The following is a 20,847-nucleotide window of genomic DNA, read 5'->3' on the forward strand; positions in this document are numbered from 1 at the left end:
CGACACAAACACGAAGTTACAAAAGTTATGAAATAATGCTGGAGTAAGGAACCAGTCGGGGAAAAGTAAGTACTGCAACCCGACCTGGTTACACTCACCCCCTAATTTTAAAGAAAAAAGAATTGTTATAGAAGGGAATTTCATAGTAACTAACGGTTAAAAGGAATATCCTATTTATAAAAAACTACTACACCAGCTCCTCGAAATAAACTTGGACAATACTAATATGTTCAAATGGTCGAGAGCGCGATAAAAGATTGTCCACCACTAGTATTTGACTAGTGAATTAGAGATTACCTCATTATGGACCTTAAATCTAAAACTCCCAATTTGGCCATAATTAGACATATGAAAGTCCGCGTAAAAAAAAATGAAGATTTGGCTATGAGTTTCTACAAATAAAAAATCCCTAAAAAACATCCACAATATCAGTATTAATTAAAATTGCAAGATAGTGTTGAATGACGGGATAGAGAAAAAATGGCAAAAATATGGTCCACCTCTAGCATGTCGCTAGAGAAATAGAGATTATCTCCAATGGACCCAATAACCTAATTCTCAATATATAATCATACTACACTAATCTTACTATAAAAACCCTAGTATCTGGCTACACTTAATGCATTAAAAAAAACAAAATCCTCAACATCTATTTACAGGGCGTCTTTCAACCCCAACCTAAACATGTCTATTTATCCTAGTTGGGTTAGCTAATCCCAACAGTGGTTAAAACGAAATAAGGATAATGAGAGAATAAAATTTACCAAATACTGGCTTTACTATCAATACAGATATAATGGAATCTACATGTACAATGTGAAATAAAGGATATGGCGTCTGCTTTTAAGATTTATCATAGATTAAAGATGTAAAAGGTTTATTCGCCTAAAGCGCTAATTAAATCCTTTGCAAAATATTTACTTCTTGCAGCTTAGTACGATTTCAATATATTGCTACAAAAAGAATCCTATACTGGCAATGGGACGATTAAAAAAAAGTAAAAACATGTACAAAAATGTTTGGGTTTAGCTGAAGACGCGCATACGCAGTCAAGCAACGAGTAGCAGTGAGCGGTACGTCAACAAGTGCACTGCAGAGGCATAAGTCCACTGACGACAGTCAATGTAGCAGAGTGAAGAGTGGAATGGCACGATCGTTGGTCACCCCGGCAGGTGTCAATACACGAATAACGTTACTTTCTCTTTGTTGGACTTCTCTTTCTGATTGGTCTGCATGGGGCTATGGCGACACATGATGAATATCGCCATGGAGAGGAACATGGTGTTCACCACGATGATGACGATAACCGGCGCAACAAAGGCCCAGATGAAGTTATTCTCCACTTCCAACCAGCAATATTTGTCAGTTCCGTAGCTGCTGATGTCGATTGCTGCAGATATACCGACCACAAACAATGGAACACCATATCCAAACGGATAGTGTAACCGGGGAGAGCGGAATTTATTAGTTACAAATGTGGCACTCTCCTTCAGCTCACTCTGGAGGTCAGTCAGTGGTTCTCAGCTGGCAGTTCTTCTTTCAAGATGGCACCAAGGAAGGAAGGCGGCAGGAACCTGGGCCGGTACACCCCTCCTTAGTCTACCTGGTCTGGTACCCAATCGTCATGGGCAGAACGACGCCACAGAACTCCCGGTCTCATCAGTGCCAGGCGAATTCCCTATATATTTGACTGCCGTTTAGCCCTGCTTTAATTTATCCAATTTCGCTCCCAAATCTAAAATAAAGTGGATAGCAAAGCTATCCTGCCGACTACGCCAAGTGTAACCGGGGAGAGCGGAATTTATTAGTTACAAATGTGGCACTCTCCTTTTAACCGAGGGGTTTCACTAAAAAAAAAATGATTTGGGTAGAGCGAATGTTTTCTGTAGTCTCAATAATATGAAATGTTTTATTTATAATACAAATTTGAGACAATAATTTTATATACAAATGATCAAGTACAGTATATACAAAAAGAATTATATTAGGAACTTTGGTGAGTATATAAAAACAGAACTCTGTTGGGTCTATAAAAACGACAGTCAAAAAGGGACAATAGGGTGGTGAACTGTCACTCCAAGGATGGTATCACTTGGGATGGTCTACGCTCATGCCTACTCCGTGTCCGATGTTAAAATCGATGTAGAAGCAGCAACAATATTGTAAAATGCAATGCCGGCAACGCCGGATATAAAATTATATTGCTGCTATCGGGGAGCCGCACCCAAATCTAGCAGAAAAAGTGGAGTGTGCAATGCTCGCTGTAAATGCTGGTCGCAAAGCAGGAGCAGAACCAGGCAGATAGATGTCAACCCAAAGCAGAGTTGGAACGGAATCAACAATATTTTGGACCTAGCCCTACAAGAAAAATATACCGAAACGCCCCGAATGTCAACTATTCCTCTTAAACAAAGCGCGGTGGAATGCAAAACTCGCATGCTCAACTATGCGATGGGCGTGATACCATCCTTGGAGTGACAGTTCACCACCCTATTGTCCCTTTTTGACTGTCGTTTTTATAGACCCAACAGAGTTCTGTTTTTATATACTCACCAAAGTTCCTAATATAATTCTTTTTGTATATACTGTACTTGATCATTTGTATATAAAATTATTGTCTCAAATTTGTATTATAAATAAAACATTTCATATTATTGAGACTACAGAAAACCCAACTCAAATCATTTTTTTTTAGTGAAACCCCTCGGTTAAAAGGAGAGTGCCACATTTGTAACTAATAAATTCCGCTCTCCCCGGTTACAAAAGCTTACCGGTATAAAAATTAAAATCAAAAATCAGCGACTACATAACAAGCCGGCAAAAAATCCAAATCATTTAGTTGTTCATGTAGTGTAAAACATACACAACAAAATGTTCATGCATGTAGGCCTAGCCTATGCACACATTTTGAAAGGGAAATCTGCAAAATGCATCCAACATAAAAATAGAACACCACCACTATGCACGTTTGTTTTGTATTGCATGACCCAAAACTGGAAAGCACCTGGAGTTGACATACAATAATAAAGGCTAAATTTAGAATTCTGTGAAAACCAGGCTCTATTTCCCTATTAGGCCAAAAAAAAAAATTCTCCGGTTTCTGGTATGGAGCTTGCCCAAATTGTGGTGCGGCGACGCGGCTTTTTTTTTTTTTTACCTGATTTGTTTGCTTCAAATGTCGGCTGATGACTGCAAATCAAGGGCGGATCCAGAGGGGGGGGGGGGGGGGGGCAAAGGGGGCCATGGCCCCCCCAAAAACAAAACCAATTTTTTTTTTTTTTATGTGACATCGCAATAAAGGCAGGCAATGAGTACACCACCATCTTTTCCTCCAAAAAACATTGGTTAAAGTGGTCAGAAATTGCCTCAGATCGCACCACAGAGCATCTACAATCCAACAAATTTTCGGGCCCCTTAAGCGGGCCCCGCACCCCACGCCGTAATTTTTTTTGACCCATTTTTTTGGGGGACCAAAATTTTTTTTGGCCCCCCAAAAAATTGTGTTCTGGATCCGCCCTTGCTGCAAATGGTGCCCGAATAAACTTAGTGCAAATATATGGGAGTCCAGAGAGGCCACATAAAGCTTATTCTCGACCATAACCCAATCTAAAAACACGTTAAAATTGTGCAGCAGCAGGCGGTTTTTGAGACATCATCTTTCATTGAAAAAAAACCTTTTTCATTTTGCCGACGCGCATGGCTACGGCGACGCGCGCGCATACCAGAAACCGGGGATTTTTTTTTTTGGCCTTACTGGTTAATCCCTTGCACGTGACATGTCACTATTGTAATTATCATACCTACGCATGCGCAATATATTCACGCTGCACTGGAATTTCCCGCGTTGCGTAGTGTGCGACGGACGACGTGTCAGCTGGGGAATTCCCCTAGATAGTTCACTGGTACCCAGCGCGGCGTATAGCACGGCCCGGCCGACCAACTAAAGGAACATCGACAAAATGCATGCAAACCATTTTCAGATTCTGTTGGCTGTAAATGCATTCTATGTTTTGTTGTTATTTTGGCGCAAACTGCATAGTCCACTGTCCTAGTCGACCTACATACTTTGAACATTGGACCCACAACCCGTAGGCGCGCCTACTCTTACAAGGAAATAACGTTGAAAGACTGAGAATTGCATTTGGATTGGGGTTTTAAGGCGAGTTTTGTGATCGGTAAACTTAATAAGAACATACGGAGCGAAACCGTCATGTTCATAGGGGTGCGAGTTGTACGAGGTCCTGACTGGAAATGGGGCGACCAGGACGGGGGGAAGGGCTGCGTAGGCACCGTGGTGCCTGCACAAGCTAAGGACAGCGGTAAGTATACATCATTCAAAATATATGCCTGGGTAGTCCAAGTAAACTAGGACAGTACGAATCGCCGGGCGATAGTAGAGTCCTAGGTACATAACCTTATAGACCCATGAACGTGGCTATATACTGTACGTAGCCACGCTTTAGTCTATAGTAAAAACCCTCTATTGTGATCGCGGTTACTAAAATGAAGTGACCGTTCTAGCCGATTTTCGGCTACATTTGACAGAATATTTGCAAACAAAAATGAGTTGTACAGAAAATCAGCAGAATATCTTTTTCGGCAGAATTATGAAGATGAAGGAAAATGAAAAAGATTGGAAAGAAATATGGCACATTTGGTTTGAAAAACCTTCGTTTTTTGAAAGATCCTTAAAGCTATAGTCCATAACTGGCGTAATTATTGTTGAAAAACATACTTGGTTGAAAGATAGTAAGGGAACTAAACTCCCTGTGAAATTATTCCTTCTGGGAAGTGTCATTTTGAAGTAATCAACGAAAGAAGGCATTTCCAACGGTGATTCTTAAGAAGCACCGTAGGAAAATTTAAATTAGTAGTTCGTTTTGTTAATATTCAGCGCAGCGCGCACAAGTATTGGAACGACGCACACGTGCGCGCGGTTGTTATAATTCGTCGGATCAGTGCGCTACGTCGCGTATAGCTGCAATTCAAAACAATTCAAAACATGATTCAGTGACTTTTGATTTGAAATTGAGATCTTAGAATGCTGTTTTTCTCGGAATGTTCAGCTGAAGCTTAGCTGAAACTTCATCGGGTTAGTTGTTCAGTATCCTTCATTAGATTTTGAACCCTTTTGTTGCTTCAAACGAACAAAATGCACAAATTACAAATGATGGACTATAGCTTTAAAACAAACCCTTGCACAATGGAACAGCAATATAAAGTCTGCCAGACTTTCGAAGTGGATTTAGCAGAATTTTACATGGTATTACGGTCATCTGTAATTTAGTCGGGTAGCAACTGGTGATACTCCTACCGTTTTGCGCATGCAGAAGTCAGGGTACCAGAGTGTCATGCCTGGCTTTGATTTTCTGATTATTTTGAGAACATTCAGTGACAAAGTTGTGCCGTACTTTAGGTCAAATTTCTTGGCAATGACAAATCCAACACTCGCGGAAATTCACAGGAAGCCCAATAAGTAAGTGATGCACCTATTATGGGCAAAATTATACATGGTTACGTGTAGCGTATCAAAAGATAGAATGCTGTCGCTTGTATTTACCGGGGAAGCGCGTGGCGTTGTATACAACGCCACGTTCACGGGTCTAATAACCTTATTGCATTACTATTAACCTTTTTGGACCATTTTCACTCGTACCACAATCAAATCTTCAAATTTTACCCCCCCGGCCCAAACAGTCTTCAAACTACCTTATGCGACCCTGTAGGCTTCAGTGGGAATTGGAAATACAACTGGTGGTGGTTAGGTTTACATACCTTTTGGAAGAAAAGAGATATTTCACCTTCAATTCGGGAAACATCCTTGTCACATATGCCTTGTTTGAGGCTGTCATTTTGAATTCAGAAAAAGTAGACTGTTTCCTTGCAGGCATCAGACGGACCAATCACAGCGCACTTTGATTGGTCACAATCCAGGTGACCAGTGATCAACAATCAAAGTGTCCTCTGAAGGCTGTCTGAAGCTTTTCCTGAATTCAAAATAGCAGCCTCAAACAAGGTATGTAAACTTATGACCACCACCATTTGTATTTCCAATTCTCACTGAAGCATACGGGGTCGCAAAAGGCAGTTTGAAGACTGTTTGGGGGTAAAATCTAAAGATTTGGGTTGGGGGTACGAGTGAAAATGGTCAAAAAAGTAAAAAAGTAACGCAATAATGCTATATGTACCTAGGACTCTACTTTCGCCCGACCATGTCCAAATGTTAAAAAAAGGCGATTCGTAGAGTCCTAGTTACTCGGACTTATGCCTGGGCTACTTGCTCTTCAATTTTTGTTGTTGTTTTTTTCGGGTTTTTTTCTCGCTCTTAATGAATTTTGAAAATGTTTTCAATGAGAAAAGTCTGGCCTAATAGTTTGAACAGAAAGCCCCTCCCGCTGAACGTAGTGTCTTCAGAAGTGACATCTTCGTAGTACATCAGCAGTTCCCTTAATTGTCCGGAAAAGCATGAGAATTTTTGATTGTTTAAAGAAGTGCCCTTTTCAATAAGATTATACAAAAGGAATGTCAAGAAAGATGCACAGCAAAATAGTGTCCGGAAGTAAAATGCGATGTCATGGGCACTTAAACAATTCTTAATGAAGGTGGGAACCAGCCCATCCTTGCGCGAACTGATTTAGTAATGGGGCTCAAGCCCCCGTGAGGCCCACTCCCCCCTTGGGTGCGTCACTGAAATGAACCAATTGAATTCAAACATACATTTATTTCCAGGCCAATAGCAAAATTAATACACAACAGTGAATATACATGATAATTATACAGAGATATATTCAGGGGAAGAATTTACAAGATTGACCTGAAAATAAAATGGAGGCTGAAATGAAAGAATCGCAAAAGACCAAAAGACTTTTGCAGAAATTCCGTTGTTGTTTTACAAAGAAAAGCAAGGGACAAAGACAATCAAACATCAACAAGACATAACAAGAACACAAGAAAGAACGAAAAGGAGTGGGGAGATGGTTCGAGTAATACATGTATATCATGTACTAGCCCCTCATGTTGAAAAACTGCACACTCAATTTAAACTGGACTTGAGAGTTTATACTTCTACCTGTGATCTTGTTTTAGTGACGGGTGTCTGGGTGCGATGGGACTCCGGGCAAGCTGCAAACTACCGCGCTGGTGGAGCAAGCGGCAAGTACGATCTGCGGATTTACGATAACGCCCAACTAGGTAAGCGCAGATCTGTTTGAAAATACCCCTAGTACGGGAGCCCAGGGGGTCAGCCAAGCTGGAAAGTTAACCAATTTCCATGTTTATAGCAATGAACCCTTGCAGTAATGTACATTGTAATATTCGAATCCCCTAGTTGCATCAAAATTAATGCAGCATTTATTTTCATTCGTTGGATCGCCTATTCAATGAGTGTCTAGAAGCTTTTTTGAGGTTTATTTATGCTACGGTTAATTTATTCAACGCCTCGTCATATTCCCCCCCCAAAAAAATAATAAATAAAAATAAAAATAAATATATATATACTTCAACATCTCAGCCAACCCTTCAGAAAATCCCGGATCTGTAGAATGAAATGACTGAAATGCAGGTGTTTTTAAAATTTTTTGTTGTAATGCCAATGATCATTTTCATATGCTCGGGCAACAGGGATGTCATACATGCAGAAGTTGCATTTCCGCTGCTTTATGAGCATTGAAACATTTGTTAGAACTGTATTATGTTGTCAATTCTGTTGCCAGTTCTGTTCTGTGTGTTTTTAGAACAGAACAGCCAGTCAGTCAGTAATAACATCATCACTGTAAAAAGAAAAGTGGCCTTAAAGGGTGTAGTATATTTAATAATTCCCAGAATGGTTCTTTTCGCTCATTAGGCTACACACGCTCTCCACAATCCCAAATTCCAGTACCACCGACTTTAATTTTCCTTCAAGGTTTTTCCGTTTCAACCCATCAACAAAACGGGTCTTGTTACAGTGACGCATGTACACTGTGTCGTAAGCCATAATGTTTTACAGTATCAGTCTAATATTTGTTGTTGTTACAAGTACAACATCGCAGACCCAGTTATCATGTTTCCTCCTTCAGACTTGTACATATTTTATACCGTTTTTATCCCGAAGTGAAAATCGTTTAATCTTGATAGTGAATTACACAGTTGCAGATGAGACTCATTCAAATACATGTACTGGTTAAAGTTCAGATTTGTAGATATTTATGTATATGAGAATTCTGACCATCACCTACTATAATAATTTATTAGCCAGGAATAATTAACTAAAGTAATAGTCAACTACAGAGTTGAAGCCTTTAATTCCCAGCATTAGGCAGTAGCACACAGAAATACATGAACATGTAATGTATAAATGGGTGCCAAAAATATACTGGTATTTAGGCCAAAAAAAGTCTCCGGTTTCTGGTATGCGCTCGCGTTGCCGAAGCCATGCGCGTCAGCAAAATGAAAAAGTTCTTTTTTTCAATGAAAGATGATGTCTCAAAACCGCCAAACTCACTGGTTTGACTGGAATCCTGCTGCTGCACAATTTTTAACGTGTTTTGGATGGGGTTATAAGCTTATAAGAATAAGCTTTATGTTGCCTCTCTGGACTCCCATATATTTGCACTAAGTTTAGTAGGGCACCATTTGCAGTCATCAGCCGACATTTGAGGCAAAAAAAAAATCAGGTAAAAAAAAAAAGCCGCGTCGCCGCACCACTTTTTGGGCAAGCTCCATACCAGAAACCGGAGACTTTTTTTTGGCCTTATCATGGTTGTTTACAAATAGCCCCGCACGACAAGCATGGGTGTTTTTTTTTTCATTAAGACCCACACAGTGAAATCCCCAGGGGACATAATAATCACGTGATCAGGCTATTATATTGTTATGTTTATTTGTTCACAATGGAACAATGCACAGCCAACCGTGTAAATATCAACTTGAACACACATTGTACCTCACTCACCTGTTGACCTGGGAAAACCCCAGCCGAGCACCTGGTTTTGGTGTCGTATGGAATTTGGACTCCTAGGACTTCTGGTCTCTTTGACCTTACTCAACCCTCACAGTACGTCGACCTGTATAACATCCCGTTTATCTTTACTTCAATGTGCGCGATACAAGAGTCTAAGTTTCAGCATTCACTCCATAAAATGTTTCAATTGTGGACTATAACATGCCATTACATGATGCCTAGAACTGTTCACTTTACATGTCGACTGCAGACATTAGTGTTTTCCCCATGTCATGTCAGGCTGTCAGCATGTCAGGCGTGGTTTCATTTGAAACATGGGAAATATATATATTTTTCACATTATTAGACGACGTTTGTGATGAAAATCACCTAAACATGTTATTTCGTTCGGTTGAACTGGGTGAATTAGAACGAAATGTAGTTCTCATATCAATAAGTGTAGCTATATCACTCCGCTGCGCAGATGAAGATAGCAGTGAATGGGTAGAATAAAAGGAGGTGTCTGGGCAGCACGTACGGGCCATCTGCGCACCGACAGGCTTGACGCCATTAATTTTAATAATTATTACATACATATAACATTAATATCATAGGTCAGGGGCGGACCCAGGAATGTTTGCAAGGGGGGGGGGGGGTTCATCAGCAAATGATGCTACAATGTAGATAGTCTGGTTCCCAGACCAAAAGATTCCGACTATTCCTGATGAATCTTAGGTCCGGTAGCCTCCGGTAATACAATGTATTACAATTTACGTCACGTGACTAAAACGGGAGGAATTCCTCCTTTTTCCGAAAATTTCCGAAGTTTGCCGAAGTCGTTTCGTCGACAATCGGATAGCGCCCGAGTATTTCCGAGTATATAATATAGGTTTAATTAACTGCTAATTGCTTATTAAATTTATTTTATTATAAATGAGTTGATAGTTAATATTCATTGTTTTCATTTAGAAAACTTGAAATTCAACGACGATTTTGTGCATCAAATATACTCGGATCGTGCGGGCGAACTTTTTGCTGCGTCATGTACAATTTTGAATTTGACGACCGTTACCGAGAATTTCCAAAACTCGGTCTTCATTCGGCTCCGCCTGCTAACAGTGCTATTTGGTTCCCTAATTTTGAAGATTCCAGATCAACATTACTCAATGTTATCTTACCAAAACATCAAACTGTTTTATCATAACTGTGTGATATTACGAAGCAAGTGATTTATTTAAAGATTTGATCAGAACATTAAAAGCTACAAGTGATAAAGCGAAATCGGAAACGAAGCCGCGCTTTGAAAAAGGGCCATTAATGTCGTCATGTTTATTTTTAGCCACGGAGGCTGCCTGACCTACAATTTAAGACATGAGCGTCGGGTATAATTGTCAGGTCTGGGAACCAGACTACAATGTAGATAGGGGTGCATACCTGCAAATAAACTCCCATAGACACTAGTGCTAAATGCCCATACTTCAAAATTATTTAAAAAATACTCAAAACTCTCACAGGTATTCAAGCTGCACAGAAAAATGAAGATCAATGTGTCATCTTTCATTTTCTTTTCGATTTTTGGTGGGTTGACCATTGACTTTTCGAGATATTTTCACGCAAAGAAGACGACCCCTATTTCCCCCAAAGCGGAAAAGTAGCCATCTTGAAAAACGATCCCTCCACAACATGGCAATATAGCGCCACTTTCGAGCCCAATAGCATCCAAAATGCTCAGAATTGGAAGCCCCAAGTCCGGGCCAGAGGTTCATTACCATATCTCTTCAATTCCCCAATTTTACGGCGCTCAGAACTCTCTAATATAGAATATTTTGAGGGTATAACTTTTATTCATGAGCTTGGCGGATCGATTTACCGGTGTGCACCCTATAATAGCAGGCAACTTTTAAATTTTAACACAAAACCACATTCAGGACAAGCAGAATATCTCCAAAGTCAATATTTTGAAGAAAAAAATGAAAGAAAAATATTATCCGAGGTCGATATTGAGCCCGAAAATAGTGATTGTTTTGCCCCTGCTAAGCTGTAGAGCGCCCCCAGCGACAATAAATTGAGTTTCAACTACTTTTAAGCTCAAAATGCCCCCCCCCTTTTCAACTATCAATTGTTGTAATCGGGTGATAGCCTACTGCTCCCTTATGATTCGGAAGCATCCGTTACGGAAAAAAACCCTTGTTGATACCTTTAAAACACTTTTTCCCCCTCCCCGTAGGTTCCGCCCACTGAAAAGACCACTGCTGCGGCACAGCGCATGCGCGAAACGGCCATCTTTGTGATTCTTTATAGGGTGCATACCTGCAAATAAACTCCCATAGACACTAGTGCTAAATGCCCATACTTCAAAATTATTTTAAAAATACTCAAAACTCCCACAGGTATTCAAGCTGCACAGAAAAATGATGATCAATGTGTCATCTTTCATTTTCTTTTCGATTTTTGGTGGGTTGACCATTGACTTTTCGAGATATTTTCACGCAAAGAAGACGACCCCTATTTCCCCCAAAGCGGAAAAGTAGCCATCTTGAAAAACGATCCCTCCACAACATGGCAATATAGCGCCACTTTCGAGCCCAATAGCATCCAAAATGCTCAGAATTGGAAGCCCCAAGTCCGGGCCAGAGGTTCATTACCATATCTCTTCAATTCCCCAATTTTACGGCGCTCAGAACTCTCTAATATAGAATACAAGCTGATTTACCCGATCATAGATCGGGTAGGGCGTAGTGTTGGGGATGAAAATGTGGGGAATTAAATGTAAATGGGGGATATAGTTGGGGAGACATGCAGTTATAGAAAAGCAATTTCTGTGGTGTGATGAGGCAATTTCTGACCACTAAAACCAAAGATCATCTTTTGAGTTTGGAGTAATTGAATCAGCTACATGTATTCTGAGCAATAGAATCATTATTGTAGGCTACAATATTTTTATTCGGGGAAGAAAAAGTGGGGGGGGGGGGACACCAAAAAATGCCCCCCGCCTCAAAATGTGTGTGTGTGTGTGTGTGTGTGTGTGTGGGGGGGGGGGGGGGGGGGGGGGGGGGGGGGGGGGGGATGGGGGGGGGTTCCCCTGTCCCCCGTCGATTTACGCACATGATAATTATGTACCGTGGCAACTGTCTGTAAATGTTGCCGTTGGTCTGTTAAATTGGCTTTTTGTGAGGCAGTCGAATTTGGAAAACGTAGTGAAAAGGTTACTGTAGTACACAGGCGAAGGCTGGTTTAAATCATAATGCAATAAAACGTGAAGGTGTCATTTGAAAGAAATGTTTGCTCCTGAAAGGATCCGAGACCGCGGCTTCACGTCCGTGGAAAAATGAGGGTGTCTTCCGCCGGGTCGGACACTTTTTCGTCGATTTTTTTGTGACTGCGTTTAAGATCGCGAGTTTGAAGCAATGCATCGATCCTTCGTTGACCCCAAACAGGCCCCCGAAATTATAACACGACACTGAATTATACGTGGCGGGCAGCGAACTCACAACGCTCAGCCTTCAATGGTGGAAGCATGGAGCTGTAAACACATTATGGAAGCAACAGCACTCTATCACGCGACGTCACATGCTTGCGCTTCAAATAGCGAGCACCGTAGACCCAACCTCGTTTCCAGGGTGTGGAGCAGGCTGCAGTACGCGTTGCCATCGACGGTTTTGCATAGCCCGGAAATACTACGCAGTGTAGACTTTCGATTGGTCAGACCGCGCAAGGCATACTTAATGTGTAGTCCTTCTGAGTATTCGTTGCACTCGGCGCAGGGGCGGCAAGCGAAGCATTATGAAAGAATAGGGGCACTTGGTGGCCACGCACCATGGAGAAAAAATATTTTACCAAGGTCACCCCATACCACAATTTGGTGAACGCTTTTGCAGAACGGCCGAGTAGAACACGTAAACGGAACCCCTACGTCGAAGCCGCTGACCTCGCACAGTCTAGACACGCAGAAAAGCCAGGACAGGGGGCGGCCAGGCAGTCAACGTGAAAGCGCACACGACGGCAAATTCCTGCGCAAAATGCAGTCACGAAAAATAGACGAAAAGGATCGCCGGTCCGTACGGGAAAATCAGGACGACCCGAAGTGTCCGACCCGCCGGAAGACACCCTCCGCATTTTTCTACGGACGTGGAGCAATTTTGGCGCCGCGGGAGCCCGCGGTCTCGGATCCTTTCATGAGCAAACATCGTCTCGGAGGCCGAGTTAAACTCTCTCTTATATATATAGATTTTGAGGGTATAACTTTTATTCATGAGCTTGGCGGATCGATTTACCGGTGTGCACCCATAGGGTTTTTTTTGTCCGGACACTTGGCTCCGCAATGGGGGCGCTGTTCAAATCCGACGATTATTAACACTATATTATTAACGCTGTTCAAATCCGCCGATTATTAACATTATATTACAGGATGAGTACAAATAACCCCCCTAATAAGCAGGCTTGTCCGTATTTTGGGCACAGGCGATTAATACCAGTATAATTGTTTTTGGATCTCGGGGGGGGGGGGGGGGGGGCGGGGGGTTAGCATTATTTTTTATGAATTTGTATGGGAATTTTTCTTTTGACAGAGCTGGGTTTTTGACACCCCTCCCTCCGGATCCGCGTCTGTAGGTTCTTAACTTAGGCACAAAGGATCGTATAGATGTGCAATGTTCCCACTCTCAATATGAAAAACATATTGAACAACGAAATTCCTAAAGCCAAAATCCTTAGTCTTGTTCGTCTGTGTGTACGTTTGACGGGGTTTTCCAGAGTATTTTCTCACAAAGAGTTTTTACCTCTGGTTTTTTTCACTCCGTAGGCGTGCAGACTAATCCAGCATCGCGCCTCGAAACATTTATGTATATACGCTTCTTTGTTAATGTATACAGGGTGAGTCAAAAACAAGCGGAACCCAAACCCCAAAAATTATATTTCATATTAATAAAAAATATGTAGCACCAAAAACGATGAAGACTGAAAGCCAATTTCATAAGCTACTTTTAGATGAAAAAATTACTGAAATTGCTCAATCCATTCCAAGAATATCACCATTTAAACACAATGAACCTAAAACCTCTTTCGTCCAAAAATGTGATTTCAAGAATCGTCGTCACAATTGTCTTCAAACATCACCAGCGATAAATCCTCAGTTTAAAAGTTAAACATATTCAACAAAGTCCTTTTGAAGGCCTGTCTTTCAAAAAAGTGTATTTTAAATCATATTGTTTGCCTAACCAGGGTTGTTAAGAAAGATATTGTGTACTACAGTTGTTGACAGTTGTTGAAACAAGTATTCTGTGTAGTTTTCCATTTTCTTTGTTGTTCCAAACAGTAAGAACACCCAAGAAATGGTTTTTTTTTACGAAACGAGTTTTAGGGTCATTGCGTTTAAATGCTGATATTCTGTGAACGGATTGAGCAATTTCAGTAATTTTTTTCACCTAAAAGTAGCTTATGAAATTGGCTTTCCAGTCGCCAGGATTTTTTCTAGAGGGGGTATAACATATTTTTCACCCCAAAATCCTGTATTTCTCAACATATTCTCGATTTCTCAGTTTTAGAAGGGGGCAGGGACATTTTGCCCCCCCCAACTCATTAAATTTACACCACTATGACTTCGCACCTCTTTTTCTTTTCTTTTTTTTTCTTTTTTTTTCTTTTTTGCTTTTCTGGGGGGATGGCGCTTCCACCCCCCCATTGCCCCCCCCCCCGCGACGCCCATGTTTCCAGTCATTATTATGTTTGGTGCTACTTATTTTTTTAAATATGAAATATAATTTTGGGGGATTGGGTTCCGCCTTTTTTTTTTAACTCACCCTGTATAATAATATATATACGTTCAATCGGAGGATCCGTGATCCTTATAATTGGAACCATCGTTAAATAAGTATTTCGTAGCAAGTATTGTATCCATTATGAAAGAAGAAGAAAGAAGAAGAAAACTAAGGGTCAGCAACCGTATTGCCTGTCGGTGGCAAACCCATTGTTGTAAAAATTGTGTGATTTTGAGAAGTTTTCAAAGCATGTGTAATGGGCGGTTTTTTTCAGGTAATTATAGTGTGCCACTTTTCCTCTGAAATATGATATCTTTGATGCTGTCTAATTTCTAATGCGTGAAATTATAGGGAATAGACGACTGAGAGTGAAAATCACTCTAATTTGAGATTTAAAAAAATTGAGAAAAAAAGTCGAAACTCAACTGCAACACGATCTTGTTCGGATGAATGAATGGGTTTCACTGTAAATTGTTTTGCACCTTCAATCAAATTGGCTCTGAAGTTATCGAGGGCATCAGTGCTGTATTCCCCCATGCATTCATACAGTGGCTCAGCACTGAGAGCCTGCATGGGTTCAATGCTGATTTGGGTTTCGTCTTTAGGGTGAATTTTCACTATGAAAATAGTATATGTGTATAAAATATAATGATTCAATCTTGGAATAGGAGTGAAGCATCCGAATGTGGAGTGCGACTGTTGCCAAGAGCGCGGTGTCGTAGGAATACGCTGGAAATGTCTGGAGTGTCATGACTTCGACTTGTGTCACAGCTGCTATAACGAGGGAAAGCATGACCTGGGTCATCGCTTCACGAGGATCGAAACCAATTCAGTTCCAGGGTAAGTTACAATGGTTAGGTGCTGCATTTCTGTGTAAGAATTTTCACTTCTCTTCAATGAACTAATGTGAGTAGGTAATATTGACACAAGCGCATTAAGTGCAGTGACTATTCTTTAGAGCAGATTGTCACTTGGACTCAATAAACTGTGTATTCAAACATCATTAAACCAGCTGGTCCGATCCGATATTGGACTTCGGAATGAAATGTCCGTGGCGGCAACTCAGTTCGGGGGTGAGTTTAAGGGATATGGACCATTTAATAATCAACGCCTTTTTCGATGTTCACATTGCACCATGGGTTTGGATGACAAACAAGCAATGCTGTTTATGCGCACAACTATGGTGGCAGTGAACCAGTCAAACTTTAAATTATTTTCCAAAATTAACTGATCCTCACCTATTCATGGATAGAATATGAAATCAAATTTAGATTTCAAACTTTCAAAATAATCTTGATTTTTTTTCAAGGTACCAGTCATCAGTCCCTAAGGAACGATTGTGAGTTATCAATGTTGGAGGCGTGAGCTAGAAATTCTGATTGTGATTGGCCACTATAGTAGCGTTATTATGCATATTCATGATAATTAACTTTCGATTCAGATTAGCTTTAAATACAGAATTATTTGTGTAATAATATAGGGCCTAATATTTTTTGATTACAGGTTTATCAATATGTGGAAAATTGATCACTTCATTCTTGTAATATAATGTGGAGGAATTGTAACTGGTTCACAGCCCCACAAGTTTATGTACATAATTATTGCCTGGTTTGTTCGTCTTGCATATCCGAAATGCATTGTGAATAGTGAGCTCGGGGCCACGGCGTGTTTTCTCGCCGCGATAGCTCCTGTGAAAAAAGACACTCCTACGTACCCAAGAAACTGAGTATAAAAGCCTAGTTTCCATATCGACATTAAGCAGACTGCACAGACAGTGTGGGGAACCGTCGGGAAACTGGAACTGGGTTCAACTTTGCTGATCGTCTGCGAGATAGTTTGCGTCTGTCCGGGTTGTCGGTGACAAATCCCGATGAAATATTTCCACCGTAATGTCTGCGTTGCAATTTGGTTGTAGTTTGCGTTGCTCTCTGCGTTTCTTAGCTTGATATGGAAACTAGGCTTACGCCAACCAACAAATTTGTTGCGCAATAAAGTACGATCGATTTCACGAAACTTGGTGTAGCTGTCTTTGCGCAACTTTGTAAATAATGCAAACATGTATGAGGAAGATTAATAACTGCAGTTACGACGGCTGTTTGTGTCTGAATTCTTTTCGGTCACAAAACAGTCATTGAATCACCTCCGCCCGCCATTTTGAAAAGTAATTTGTGCGAATTTCTTCGAAATCGCGCGGCAACTCTAAAAATTCTGTAACGGGGATAAGGCATTCTAAACAAAGCTGTGAGTGTCATCTGCAAGGAAAAGGCCCCGACGTACGTACCCCAGAGAACATACACGAGGGAGGCTTTGCAGTAAGGAATTCATTGCTTAAGATGGTTGAACTAGGTGACATTGATTTTAGCGGCTCCGCCTCCACACTTCTGAAGGCCAAGTCAGCGTGTATATGTCCCTACCCTCTACTCCACTCCTAGTAATCCCAAGACAAAGGATGAGTTCTACGGGAACCTTGTGACATCGGGGATATCCCCAGTCGGAAACAAATAGATCTTCTAGGTGCCAGAGTAGTGCCGATCATGACTCCTGGCCGTCCTGTTTGGGCCGTTTTGGTATTGGCAAGATCAACGAGAATGACAGCGACTTCTTGAGCTCTCTACCACAGCCTCTGTGTGACCAATTCCTACTTTCAGACACATAACCTCAGCACAAGGCTTCACGTACTTGGTACTTACTTGGTGCTTGGTTGGTGGTCCTCCGAAATATTCCATCTAGGGAATTTAAACTGGAGGTGTGGCACCAGGGTTTACAAGGTGCTGCGGCCACTGCCAGAAACACCGGGGCGAACCCCTTCTCCTAGCGACAAGTGTTACTGGGTTCTTTAACGTGCATTACACAACACACGGGACCTACGGCTTTACGTCCCAACCGAAGGATGAAGCAATAGTGGTAAAGTGCCTTGCTCAAGAGCACAAGCACCATGTTCCCACGGCCAGGATTCGAACCCGTGTACCACGGCACACGAGTCGAACACCGTAACCATTGGACCACATCACCCCACGGAGACACCCTAGATCGAAGCACTGGCACCCGCTGGACATGATTATCATCAGACGCACCTGCCTCAAGTTTGTTCTTCTCGACTGTGAAACTGATCACTCGCTTGTATGCTGCAGGATCAGGCTTAAAACTGCCCAAACTGGAGATTCTGCCACTGAGAAATGGGAGCACCTGCGAAAGACTGTGTACAGCACTGCCTTTGCTATCTTTGGGAGGAAGACCGCTAAGAGTAATGACTGGTTTGAAGCCAAGTCCAGCGAGATGACTCCTGTCTTTGAAGCAAAGCGCGCTGCCCTCGCAGAATACAAACATTCACCAAACGAGAAGGCTTTTTTCAGGCTCTCAGAGCTACAAGGAGCAGGGTTTAGCAGACCCCCAGGCGGTGTGCAAACCAGTACTGGCTTCAGCTCAGCTCAACAATGACATCCAGGCTGTAGCTGCAACGGGAAACATCAGAGGAATATAATTATGTTGGCATTAAGAAAGCCAATGATCCTGTGCAGAGCAAGACGGCACCCCTGAAATCCTTCAGTGGGAAATTGATTACCGACAGAGGCAAACAGATGGAGAGAGGGGTAGAACACTACTCCGAGCTCTGCTCCAGAGAGAACACTGTCGCCTACTCAGACCTTGATGCCATCGGTTGCCTTCCCACCGTGGATGAACTAGACGCGGAGCCGACCGTGGAGGATCTCAGCAAGGCCATTGACAACTTGGCTTCAGGAACGATGCTCCTGGTAACGATGGGACTCCACTAGACGTGGTCAAGTGTGGCCGCGGCAAAAGTACACTTCTGCACCCCCTACATGACATCCTCTGCCAGTGCTGGAGAGAGGGATTCACACCACAGCACATGCGAAACGCCAAGATTGTCACCCTGTACACGAACAAGGGTAACAAAAGCGATTGCAATAACTACAGGGGCATCTCCCTCCTGAGCATCATTGGGAAACTCTTTGCACGTGTCGTCTCGATTCGGCTTCAAAAGCTAGCTGAGCGCATCTACCCCGAGTCATAGATCGCACCACAGAGCATCTAGAATAAAAAAAATTCGGAGCCCTTAACCCTAAAAGGGCCGGGTTATTTTGACCATCTCTCAGCCGGGGTGGGGGTGGGGCGGATTTCGCCCCCCCCCCCAGATCTCAGCCATCGAGTGACGAAATTTTTTGAAACTCAGTACATGCATAGAGCAACTCATAATGAACACACCCAAGAAATGTTAATGACTATAGGTCTTAGGGTTTGGAATTATGGCTTATTAATTATACATAGTACGAATGGTAATTCTGCTCTGTGTACAAGACGTATATTAGTGGAGCTGCTAAGCGAAAAATCGTGCACTTTGGGGTAAAAGCATGAAATTTGGCATGTGGGGTCAAGATGGGCTAGAAATCATTTTAAGATCGGGACCCATCCAGGATTTTGCCCATTTTTGGGGCGGAGCTTTATTTTTTGAAAAAGGGGGTGCAAACAATAAAAACTCATAAAAACTGTATTTAACATCCATTTTGGAGTTTTTTCAATGCTTTGAAAATAACCTTAAACATAAAATAAGACATTCTAGCATTTTAGCGCCTGTTACTTTCCACCCATTTTGTGGGCGTGGCCTAAACGTGTAAAAGAGGCGGTATATATTAGGAGTTTGGTTCAAATATGGAAAATACCATTCAGTTGGGTGGTAAAATCTTGAAAATTGGCATGTTTAGTCAAAATGGGCTGAAAATCCATCTTGGATCTTGCCCATTTTGGGGGCGGAGCTTGATCGGTTAAAAAGGGGAGTGCAAAATTTAGAAAAATGGTATTTAACATCCATTTTCCTTTGTTCTTCATGCTTTTAAATAAACAGAGGCATGATAAAAAAAAATTCCAACTTTCAAACACTTGTTATTTTTACCCTTTTGTGGGCGTGGCCTAAATATGAAAAGAAGGCCGCACATTGGAGCAGCTTGATTCAAACGAGGGAAAATCATCACTTTTGCTGGTAAAAACACAACATCTGCATTGGTTAACTATGTTTTACCATACACAGTAAATATAAATTTAAAAAGGTTGCAAGGATTTTGCCTTTTTAGGGGTGGAGCTACAATTTAAAGTAGGGGGTTGAATATTCTAGAAGATTAAATATTTCTTATTTTAATTAGTGTGATTGGCTACAAGTAACATAGGTTACAGCAGCTGCGGCATTTCCTTGTTTGTAAACACTACCAGCATCACGGGGGGGGGGGGGCAACGGTGGACTTCACCTATTCTTGCAAGTGCTTTTTATGTGGGCATGTAAACATGAAAAAAAAAAAATGTGCGCAGAGTATGCGTCAATTCCTTGCAGTGTGTTCTACTGAATTTATATTATATGGATGTTTGGACTTGCATGGAAAGTAATATCTTAATGTTTGAAAAGGTGGGATTACAATTTTTGAGAAATTATGTAGCTTCTTAAAAAATATGCTTGCACTTTGATAAACAATTCCAAAATATACAAAGTACATGCAGGAAGGAATAAATGTATGTATTGAAAGCACAATATCTTTACATCACAGCAACAATGTAGTTGATAACATTATTTGTGTTATTATTTGTGCCCAAAACATTGCCACTTAATACGAATTAATACAAGACTTATCGCATGTGTCGCCTATATATTTTGTGTTCTTAAAAAAATGTTCTTGACATTGTGTTTTAAACAACGACCTCAAATGACCCCTACATGACTTTTGACCTCCAATTTTGGAAGAGTTGTGATGAACCCCAACCCAAGGAGCACTCCATCCAACTTCTAAGTGACATTAAACTGATCCATCAAATTCTGTAGACAAAGAAACATTTGAAGCATATTTGAACAATGACCTCTAATGAGCCCTAGATGACCTTTGACCTCAGTAATTCCATGAAAAATTGTGTCTTTTCATGCACCCAAGGGTCACTGCATCTAAGTTTCATCAAAATCCATGAAAACATGTAGAATGTTGTTAGCTTTCCCCAAAAACTGTTAATTACATTTTTTCCGCAGAAGTTCCAAGGGTAAGTTTGGAAAAATGTTGATGAATGGTTTTTAAAAAGTCGGGGGGGGGGGGGGCTCTTTCAGGCGATGACAACACCATTCACTTTTTGTAAGCCCCGTATTAAAGTAAAGGTCAAGTAACTTCATGTACTTCAATA

At 41.4% G+C, this 20,847-nt stretch overlaps 1 protein-coding gene across 1 annotated transcript in view; it reads left to right on the forward strand.

The window, feature by feature from the left end:
* The first annotated feature begins 3,997 nt into the window (after positions 1 to 3,997).
* The window catches only part of LOC119732183 (E3 ubiquitin-protein ligase MIB2-like), a 32,246-nt gene continuing 15,396 nt past the window's right edge, over positions 3,998 to 20,847 (forward strand). Inside the window, exons 1-3 of the mRNA XM_038205607.1 lie at positions 3,998 to 4,319; positions 7,087 to 7,191; positions 15,345 to 15,516. Of these exons, the coding sequence (XP_038061535.1) occupies positions 4,211 to 4,319; positions 7,087 to 7,191; positions 15,345 to 15,516 (386 nt within the window). The 5' untranslated portion in view covers positions 3,998 to 4,210. The remainder of the gene's footprint in view (positions 4,320 to 7,086; positions 7,192 to 15,344; positions 15,517 to 20,847) is intronic.

Source organism: Patiria miniata, unplaced genomic scaffold, assembly GCF_015706575.1.
Source record: "Patiria miniata isolate m_02_andy unplaced genomic scaffold, ASM1570657v1 HiC_scaffold_24, whole genome shotgun sequence".
In the NCBI taxonomy this organism is placed as follows: domain Eukaryota; kingdom Metazoa; phylum Echinodermata; class Asteroidea; order Valvatida; family Asterinidae; genus Patiria; species Patiria miniata.